This window comes from Apis mellifera, linkage group LG6 (assembly GCF_003254395.2).
Source record: "Apis mellifera strain DH4 linkage group LG6, Amel_HAv3.1, whole genome shotgun sequence".
Classification (NCBI taxonomy): Eukaryota; Metazoa; Arthropoda; class Insecta; order Hymenoptera; family Apidae; genus Apis; species Apis mellifera.
In genome coordinates, this window is record NC_037643.1 from 15,195,369 (window position 1) to 15,206,582 (window position 11,214).

General features: G+C 47.6%; 1 protein-coding gene across 1 annotated transcript in view; it reads right to left on the reverse strand.

Moving 5' to 3' along the window:
• LOC408872 (COUP transcription factor 2) overlaps window positions 1-6,927 on the reverse strand; it is a gene marked incomplete at its 5' end in the record, with an annotated part of 72,464 nt that extends 65,537 nt beyond the window's left edge. The window contains one exon of the mRNA XM_026441131.1: window positions 6,396-6,927. Coding sequence (XP_026296916.1) covers window positions 6,396-6,927 — 532 coding nt within the window. The remainder of the gene's footprint in view (window positions 1-6,395) is intronic.
• Window positions 6,928-11,214: the final 4,287 nt, after the last annotated feature.

The window sequence follows — 11,214 nt, forward strand, 5'->3', positions numbered from 1 at the left end:
AAATTTAATGCATTTTCATCTTTTCGAAAAAGATACCGAAATATTGGAAGGAAGATCGAAATGAATCTTCCATATTCGATATTTATCCAAAATATGTCGTGGAATATAAAATAAAAATTTTTCGTTCTACAAATTTAATACATTTTCATCCTTTCGAAAAAGATATCAAAATATCGGAAGAAAGATCGAAATGAATCTTCCATCTTCGATATTTATCCAAAACGTGTCGTGGAATATAAAATAAAAATTTTTCATTCTATAAATTTAATACATTTTCATCCTTTCGAAAAAGATATCGAAATATCGTAAGAAAGATCGAAATGAATCTTCCATTTTCGATATTTATCCAAAATATGTCGTGGAATATAAAAATAAAATAAAATAAAAATATAATATAAAATAAAAATTTTTCGCTCTCATTTTACGAATTTAATTAATTTCATTCTTTTGAAAAAGATATGGAAATATCGCAAGAAAGATCGAAATGAATCTTCCATATTCGATATTTATCCAAAATATGTCGTGGAATATAAAATAAAAATTTTTCGTTTTACAAATTTAATACATTTTCATCTTTTCGAAAAAGATATCGAAATATCGGAAGAAAGATCGAAATGAATCTTCCATCTTCGATATTTATCCAAAATATGTCGTGGAATATAAAATAAAAATTTTTCGTTCTACAAATTTAATACATTTTCATCCTTTCGAAAAAGATATCAAAATATCGGAAGAAAGATCGAAATGAATCTTCCATCTTCGATATTTATCCAAAACGTGTCGTGGAATATAAAATAAAAATTTTTCATTCTATAAATTTAATACATTTTCATCCTTTCGAAAAAGATATCGAAATATCGTAAGAAAGATCGAAATGAATCTTCCATTTTCGATATTTATCCAAAATATGTCGTGGAATATAAAAATAAAATAAAATAAAAATATAATATAAAATAAAAATTTTTCGCTCTCATTTTACGAATTTAATTAATTTCATTCTTTTGAAAAAGATATGGAAATATCGCAAGAAAGATCGAAATGAATCTTCCATATTCGATATTTATCCAAAATATGTCGTGGAATATAAAATAAAAATTTTTCGTTCTACAAATTTAATACATTTTCATCCTTTCGAAAAAGATATCAAAATATCGGAAGAAAGATCGAAATGAATCTTCCATCTTCGATATTTATCCAAAACGTGTCGTGGAATATAAAATAAAAATTTTTCATTCTATAAATTTAATACATTTTCATCCTTTCGAAAAAGATATCGAAATATCGTAAGAAAGATCGAAATGAATCTTCCATTTTCGATATTTATCCAAATATGTCGTGGAATATAAAATAAAATAAAATAAAATATAATATAAAATAAAAATTTTTCGCTCTCATTTTACGAATTTAATTAATTTCATTCTTTTGAAAAAGATATGGAAATATCGCAAGAAAGATCGAAATGAATCTTCCATCTTCGATATTTATCCAAAACATGTCATGGAATATAAAATAAAAATTTTTCGTTTCACAAATTTAATTATTTTCATCCTTTCGAAAAAGATACCGAAATATCGGAAGAAAGATCGAAATGAATCTTCCATCTTCGATATTTATCCAAAACGTGTCGTGGAATATAAACATAAAATAAAATAAAAATATAATATAAAATAAAAAAAATTTTTCGCTCTCATTTTACGAATTTAATCAATTTCATTCTTTTGAAAAAGATGAAATATCGGAAGAAAGATCGAAAAATAAATGTTCGATAAATTTTCGCTCTCGTTTTACCAATTTAATCGAGAAAGATCGAAATCAATCTTTCACCGTTCGATGTTTATATCCGAAATATAAAATAAAAATTTTCGCTCTCGTTTTTTACGAATTTTATTCTTCGAAGGTTTGACCGTGACCCGTTAAACGGTTCCTCGAGATCGATAACGTATCTCGATTCCCGGCCGCTGGGTTTTCAAGAAGCGACGCTCCGCGGCCGCTGGTGATAAATAAACGATCCACGATATTCGCAGTGGCCGAAGGCGGGCCACCAGTTTCGGCCCGCGAGAGTCGAAACAGTTGGAAGGCGGAATCGCGATCAGATTTATCAGCGTGTATTAACGAGAAAATTAATTAGAGGGGGGGCATACACGCGCCCATTCACGGAACCGGTTCCCCGCAATTTCATTTCTTCCTACGGTGAAAAAAAGGTGGACGACGATAACGAAAAGCGACAGTCGCTTCGAGAAGCTAGCTTTTAACGAGTTACATCTAGGAAAAAAAGAGAGAGAGAGATCTAGGGAGATTAGTGTATCTCTTTTTCGATCGAGGTTTCGAGGAAAATAGAAAAAGATTTTTATACACGCAAGAAATTTTATTCTAAAGACGATGTACGGAAAGAAAAAAAAGAATATTTTCTTTCTCGAAACAACAACAACGTTTCGATGAGCTCAACGAGTTTCTTATCGTGAGATACGCTTACTGAGGAAAGAAAGAAAGAAAGAAAGAAAAAAGAATTGATTAGATTATTCGTTTCATATACGAATCGAGAAACTGAATTTTCCCCGTCGATTCATCTTTACGAATATCTTCCAAATTACGAATCTCAATTTTTCCACGGGAGAAAAATTCGTTGGGATCGAAATCGCGCGCGAGAGAGAGAGAGAGACGGAAAGATAGACATGGCCGACTAGTGGTCACGTGACCGACGCATGGTCGATCGGGCCGCGTTTCGACGTTAACGATTCGATCTCTCGATGATCTCGCGCCCGATCCGTTGCCCCCGAACGTGTCCTCCACCACCACCACCACCACACTCGTGTTCGTAATCGTTGTTCCGTTGCGAAAGAGGTTGTCGCGAGGGTCGGCGTAACTACAAATTGCATCGTTACACGCAAATTACGCGATTACGGTGCGCGAGGCAAGCGCCGCGAGTGTGGCGCATGCGCGCGTCGCGAGGTAGCCCGCCACGGAGAGAAAATGGTGGACGGGCGGCGCGGAAAGGGGTGGAAGATGCGCGACGCGCAAAGGGACTGGGAAGGTGGAAGGGGAAGGGAAGAAGAAGGTCGAAACAACTACTGTTTATACTTTCAGATACCCTTCGTAAGAGAGAGAGAGAGAAAGTTCAAATTGCTCGCGTCGTTGAATTTTCATTGCCCCTCGCTGCCATTTCGAATACAATGCTCCTCGAATCACCGATCCTATCCTTCGATCGCGCGTTACAGGAGATAACAACTTCCACGCGTTTCGTCCGTAATTTTTTCCTCGAGGGAAAAATTCAAAGGAAGAGGCTACTAGTATTCGAGAGGGGGGGGGGGGGGGGAGAGGAAGACTCGAACGACTCGGTCAGTAAGCAGTTTCGAGTCGGCCGCGTAAAATTAACGACATTGTTATAATTAATTAGCCTTTGGCTTCGTTAGCGCGAGGGATAATTGGTCACAGAGGATGCGTTTCGGGATGCGTCGTCGCGGTTCGTAATTCTTCGCTCTTCCCCTCCCCGCAGAACGCGTAAAGTCCACGCGCGAAGAAGGCGCGTGTGCTCACTCGGGCAAACTTCGTTTCCAACTTCCTCGACTCGATCAACTCCGTCGACCGTGGCCGTGGAAACGAGAATAAGTAAGAAAAATTCCTTCCTTAAACCCCCTCTCTTCGTCTTTCGTACAATTTTCGTACAACAATAATAATAATAATAAGGGAGAGAGAGGAATAAACGAAGGAAACGCGGGCTCGTGAAATGAGATTAATAAAGATTAGCAAAGTCGGAATAATATAATATGATCTCGTTAGAGCGATTAGCCCGCGGAGCAGCGGGCTGCAGAATGTCTGGCTTCTTCCTTCTGCACGCGGTCGCCTACCCGGCCATAAGTCCGTAAGTCGGTAAGTAACCGTAAGTAAGACTCGACGAGGGAGAGAGAGAGAGAGAGAGAGAGATAGCCGAACAACAGGAAGCCCCTTCGCGGGTGGTGGTGTAGGCACACCTTTCGAGACCGCGAAACCGGAATTAAATTTCCTTTTCCGCTCCCGAATTTTCCCCTTCGAAGAAAAAAGATAATAATAATAATAACAATAAGGGGAAGAAGAATTACGATCCTTCTCTTCCTTCCTCGTAACGTGACTCGATTCGAAGCGATTATATATACGCGAGATCGAATGAATTTGTTCGTTGGAAGGATTTTTATTTCTATTGATATTTGCATCATAGTTAAATTAAGTTTCGAAAGAAGAAGAAGAATAAGAGAGGAGCGCGAAAAGGAGTTGTTACGTAAAGGAAATGACTCGATCGAAAACTAGCTCGAGAAATTGACGTTATCATCGTGACGCGTTGAAAAACGCATGCATATGGATGCGGCCTAGCGGCCGGCGAGCGAATTAATTTCTCTCCATAGGCCACGACAGACAGCTCCTTCTTCCAACGAACGAAATCTTCGAACGTTAAGGTGAATTCGTTTCTTCTCTCCATCCTCGTAGCTCACCGTTATTATCTTTTTTCACATGGCGTATATATTTGCAACGGAAGAAAAAAGGAGGAAAAAAATCAAGGTCTTCCTCGCCTCGATTCAAACGTAAACGCGTACGTTTTACGCGACAGTTTCTACTCTTCGTATTTGCCACGCATCGAGAGAAATATAGAAAGAACGCTCGTCCGAAATTCAGTTGGGGAACGGAGAGAAGGCAGCGGTAATCGGTTATCGAGGGTAGAGAGACAATGGCGCAATTGTTTCGGATAGGATGGAGATTATTTCGAATAATCTTGTCATTTTTCCATCGATCGAATCGATTCGTCTTCCAATACACACACACACACATATATATAAAGATCTCTCCTCGAAAGATATTTCGAAAAGCCGAGGTCGAGCTTTGGCGATACCAGGTTTTCGAGAAGGGCGTCGAAGTGCGAAAAGGGAGAGAGAGCCGGTGCGCGGCGCAATAACCGGAGACGAAGAACCTTGTACGGGGCGCGTAACCGCGAATGGGAGGTTCCCTGGCCCCTGTAATCGGCAGATTAATGTCCGCTCCTCCGACTTAATCTCGGGCCATCGATGCCCCCTCCCCCCTCTACGATTCCACTATTCGACCAAGGTGGACGATTTCGATCGATCGAACGATCGTTGTTTAAGGAGAGACGCGACAAATTGACGATAATTCGCGACCGTTTGACATCGGTTGACATGAAAATCAATTCGTCGTAATAAAGAGATCGAGCCGACAATCACCGCGATTACGCCAATGAACGTCGAATGCGGAAGGCGTATACGAGCCTTCTATATATATATATATATGTACACGTTTCTATGAATCTCAATAAAGATTCGCGGCCGGCCAATCCCGGCCGCCGTTAAATCCTCGTTCGATCGTTGCTCGATGCGTGGTCGTTGATCGGGCGAAATTGAGACGAGACGAGGCGAGGCGAGAAAGAAGAATCGAAATAATTCGAAAATAATCCCCAAAAAACTCGACGATATCGCGAGCGAAACGAGGAGGACGGGCGAGGGGAAAATCAGGGGATGGCAATTAAGATTACCGCGACACCCAGCGAGAGAGAGAGAGAGAGAGAGGGAGGTAGTCTAACAATGGTAAATATCGTTAGCGCGACTGTAATTGGAACGGGCGAGCGGAAGAGAGACGGAGATAGGATGGATGTAACTCGAGCGTTCAATTAAGAGACGGACTCTTAACCCGGTCGAATCTTGGCGCGGGCCGAGGCGAGCACAAATTGTTGGAAATTAACGAGCGCGGGCACCACGCGGAGCAGGGGGGAGGTGGGGAAGGGGAGTCCCAGATGCGCGACAACTAATCCCCACGGCATTATTTTTAGCGCCGTTTTAAACGCTAACGTCACCTCTCTCTCTCTATCTCTCTCTCTATCTCTTTCTCTCGCTTCGTGAAAACTCGATCGTGAAAGAAACGAGATCCATGCACTGTTCGAAGAATTCGAAGAAACGCGGCCATTCCTTTCCGTCGATGGAAAAAACTCGGAAATTACAGAGATAGAGATAAGATAGGTAGGCGAAGTCGAAAACCTTCCCGTGGGAGGACGCGTAACTTCTCATTCTTCCCGGCTATACGTCTCGATTAACCCTCGCCCGTATATCACTCTTCGTTACATCCTCGTACAAGGCGAGCGAGAGAGAGAGAGAGAGAGAGAGAGAGAGAGAGAGAGAGAGAGAGAGAGATGTGGGTTTAAGTGTTTTAAATAAACGTTGAGATTTGAAGTTTCGATTTTTTATTCTATCAGATTCTAGAAATAAGTGGTAGTTATGGAAAAATAATAATTATAGAGACTATGAGAATTCTTACGGAGGGAGAGAGGGAGAGAGAGAGAAGAAAGAAACTAGATTTATTAATTACAGGTCCCTACTTTATCATCGACTGTCCCTCCCTCTTCGAAAGGAAAAAAAGCTTACCCTCGCAGGTGAACTGGCCGTAGTGTTTGCCGCTGCTCTTGTCCCCGCACACGACGCACTCGATGTTGGGCGATTTGTCGGTTTGCGAGCTGCCCGACTGGGAGCTGTTGGCCTGGCTGCCGGGGTGGTGCTGGGCGGCAAGGGGTCCCTGGGCGTGAGAACCCCGGCCGGGGGCACGAGGCAGGTGATGTCCTCCGGCGTGGCGGAGGGCGTGAGGTGGGTCGGGGGCATGGGGGGCGGGGGGGCGATCTGGATGGGGCCTGGGCCCGTGGCGGATGCGGCGGCGGCCGCGGCGCCGGCCGCGGCAGCGGCTGCCGCCGCGGCCGCGCCGGTCGCCGCCAGGCTGGCCCCAGGGTCCCGCGAGGGCCACGAGGGCGGCGCGGCCACCAACGCCATGGAGGCGGTGGTGCCGCGCGCCGGGAACCCCACCTCCAACGTGGTGGTGAACTCGGGGTGGTGGTGTCCGGCTGACACCCGGCCAGGGAACAACGTCGCTGTCGCGGCCGGGTAAACCACCCCGGCAGTCGCCAGGGCGTCAGCGCCTCCTGTCCCGCCTCGAACCACCCTGCCGGTTTCCTCTTCTTCCGCGGCCGCGACCACCCCGTCCAACTTCTCTTTCCCACCGACCGTTCGGGTGCGCTCGCCCGGCCGCCGATTATTCCCGCTTCCCGTTACGGCCTCTATACCTCGGCTCGGCCGGTGCACGCGAATATTCAGCAGCCGAGGTGCAAGGCGAGGTTGGCAAACTTGAACGGTCAACTCGTTCTATTCTCTTCCAACGGAGTCTCGCGTGTTTCGCGCACCACCTTAAAGACAAATTTCAGAGAGGAGCGCGGTCGAAATCGCTCGGCTCCGGCCAACGCGACGAACTCTCTCTCACGCACTCTTTTCTTCCTCACTCACTCGCGCACTAGGCAGAGTTCGCGCGACCTCTGGGATCCTTGTCCCGTGCGCGACATCTCGGTCGGGCGGCGGGGTTCCCCGTTCGTTGCCTTCGTCCGCGGCCCAAGCATCCGAGCTTCGAGAGAGTCGCTCGCTCGCCGCTCTGCCGGGGACTGACGAGATACGGGGAAATATAATAAATGGATGGATGGATGGATGGATATATTGGATGGATCCACCACCGACGACGATCGACGATCGCGCGCACACACTTCGCACCTTGTTTCGCAACAACGTGGTATTACTCTCCGTGCGTATTATACTCTTCTCGGGAGACGAGCAACGAAAGGAAAGGATATGAAAGGAAAGGAAAAAGAGAGCGAGAGAGAGAGAAGGGAAAAGGAAAAGAGAGAAAAAAAAAGGGAAAGAGAGAAGGCGGGTCGTAGGACACGCGCGCGCGCGCACACACACACACACACGCGAAAGAAGCGGTGACACTGAGCGGAGCCTTCGAGCCACGGACGAAATCGGGATCTGAATCGGGATCGAGATCGAGATCGCGATCGCGCGCACGCGGTAGATCAGCCGCGTATCCCCGCGTCGTGGTATCCGCGGTATCGCGGTATATCGGCGCTGGGTGGATGCGCGGTGGCACGAGCCGCCGAGTCACAGGGCGGAGAGGGTGTGCGCTCCGCACGCACGACGACACCACAGGGTGGAGTGTACCGCTGGAGATGGGCGAGGGGGAGGGAGGGGGCGCGTACGAGCGCGCGTGTGTGTGCGAGAGGAGAAGACGAAAGAAGGAGGCAAAGGTGGTGGAGGTGGCGAAGGTGGAGGAGGAGCGGACCGGGAGGAGGAAGAGAAGGAGATGGAGGAGGAGGAGGAGGAGAGGCCAGTCACGAGGTATTGCGTGCGGAGTGGAGAAAGAGGGAGACGGAGGAGGAAGGCTAGATGGAGGGCCGGGTGAGGAGAGACGGAGAGAGAAAGAAAAAGAGAGCGAGAGAGAGAGAGAGCGAGAGAGGAGGAGGAATGCGCGCGCGCGCGCGCACAGCCCAGTCGATAAGCCGCGCGTGTTCTCCCGTGTGCGCGCGGTGGGTTGCGACGACGAGTGCGCTCGTGCCGGCACAAGCAGCAGGAGGAGGAGAAGAAGAGAGGTGATACTCGACTACCGCCTCGATACGACTATTCTTGGGGCCGACCAGAGACCGACTGCCGACTAAGACGACCCCTGACACCGACCTGCCCCCCACCACCGCCGACTCTCTCGCGGCTTTCTCGCGGGTTTCGCCGGTTGCCATGGCTACCGAAGGTGGGGTCGAGTCCCGGGCGCGCCCCGACGCGCCTCTCATTGGCTCCGCGCCTGCCCTACCCTCGCGCCCTCCGACCCCTCGCTCCCTCTCGCTCTTACTCTCTTTCTCTCTCTCCGTCCCTCTTCGCCGAGTCCTTCCGCGTACGTACACCGGCCCGCGAGCCTTTCTCTCCTCTCCTTCTCCTTCTTCTCCTTCTTCTTCTTCTTCTTCTTCTTTCTCTTCCTTCTTATCCGTATCCCTCTTCCTTTCCTCGAACCCTGTCCTCTCCCGCGACTCTTTTTCTCCCGTTGCCCGGCCGGGATCCACGCCATCCACTGACCTATCTTTCTCCTCTTCCCTTTTCATCTCTACTTTCTCGCGCGTTACTCGATCCCTCGGCCCGACACGCGATCTCGAACGAAAATCCTGTCCACCTTTCTCTCTCTCTCTCTCTCGCTCTTGCCACTTTTTTCCGTACCGCTTTTGCGACGTTGCCTCGTCGCGTGCCGCGATATCCGATGATCGCGTTTGCGACGCGCCGCCAATTCCAGTTTCCTCGGGTTTCGACTCGGGGTCCGTTTGCCGGCCGCGCGCGGGGGGAGAAAGGAGAGGAAACGGTCGCCCGTTTATCGGGGATCCTTTCACGCCGATTTTCTTCCCCGTCTCCTCGGATACTTCTTTTGTGGCTTGTGGTTCGGCGACACGGCGCTGCGTTGCGCGTATGCACGTACGCTCGGACCACCGCGGGGGGATGAGAGGTCACGCGGGACGGGGAGAGGGCGGCGACCAATGGGGACGAGGAGTCAAGTGGGGCGCGAAAAATGGGCCGGCCCGCTTCAATCCACCCCCGAGGGTAAGGGTGAGGGTAAGGGTGGCCGAGGAGTAGGGTGGACCGACAGCCTCGAAGACGGCCGGGCCGTCGACGCAGGGTCAGTCGGGTCGTGGACCCGAACCTCGCCGTCTCCGCTTCCTCGCGTTTCCGCTCTTTGCCCTCTGCTCCTCCCTCCCTTCCCCCTCTTTCCACACCCCCTTCTCCTCTCTCTTCAACGTTTTTCCGTTCCCTCTTATTTTATCGGTCGAAAATAATACATCGAAAAATTTTATATGTATATATATATATCGATGAAGAATGGATCGGACACCACGTGTCGAGTATCCATGGCGTATCGTACAAGGGTGGTGTAAACCTGTGGTTTAAACGCGATGGTGGTTGAACCGAGAACGAGAGAGAGAGAGAGGAGTCGAGGGGGTTGGCGCCGCGTACAAGTGCATATCGGCGAAGGGGTGGCCGAACAATGCGCTCGTTCAATGCGCTCTAGATATGATTACCGGAAACCATCCCATAATTACTTTTTGTACGTCGAAAACGTAGCCCTCGTAGCTTTCGTCCCCCCCTTCTCTCCGCCAGTTAAAACTCTCTCTCTCTCTCTCTCTCGCTCGCTTCTTTTAAAAAACTCGCCGTACGCGCTGACACGCGCGACGCTTTTAAAGTGCCAGCCAACGTTAACGCGCTGCTCTCGAGATGATTTATCGAAATCGTCGACCACGGCCTCCCCCCTCTACTTCTCTTTTTTCTTCCTCTCTTGATTTTCATTCCCGCGAGAGAAAGGTTTCTTTTCTCTCTCTATTTCTTTCTTTCTCTCCTCTCGAGCATTCGAGAGTTTGCGGCAGTTTCGAGGATATTCGATAAGGGCGGTAAATGGAGGCTCGCTTAAAGTATTTTAAATTATAGGTAGCCATCGGGAGTGATCGCGTAACGTGGCACGGACCAACGATCCGGAAATATCTTCCGAATTGTCCCACATCTTCGACTCGATTCTCCTTCTTATCGCTCGCGAGAGGGTGCTCGAATGGAACTTTGTTCTTTTTTCTTCTCCCTTTTCTTTCCTTTTCTTTTTTTCTCCAGACGCGGATACGATCGTCACGCTGTGGGTATTCTCCGTCGCGGTTAGATTTCTAATGGGAGATTTGAATCGTCTTTGACTCTTACCTGTGTCTTACTTGGATTCTTAATTCTTCTTTCCGATTCTTCGCTCGAGACGCGCCAGTTCGGCCGAATTTCTTGTCTAATTTGAAAATGATTTCCTTCTCGAGTAAGGAATAATTATTCAGAACGACTAAGAATCAAACTCGTCCTCGAACTAATTTCACTTCTCCGTATTCCACGCTATACTAAAACCATGGAAAGCATTGAAAATAATACTTCTATTTCTCGTTCGAACGCGAACCTGTACTTCACGATCTAATTTCAGATGGGAAAAAACCTGACCATTTCGTATATATCGTTCCACGCTTTATAAAAACACACGTAAACATAGCTTGAGCGAGGTGGACGTTTCACAAAAAACCGAACGTAAACAAACACCGTTCGCCTCGCGACGCCTGAAAGTCACCTCTGTCGAGTTGAACAGAGCGTCGCCACATACAGTCGACCGTTGCAGCGCGAACGGTTAATAGAAGCAGGATAGAGTCGCCTCGCGTATCCTTCGCTCGATCGTCCCAAAACATTCCAACAGATCTGACGAAATAAAACGGATATAGATTTGATACAACTATATTATATATATTATTAACCGTGAATTTTGTATCGCGGAGGAGTAGAGAGTGGGAAGAGTTCGAAAATCGGATTAAAAAACACGGGGGCTACG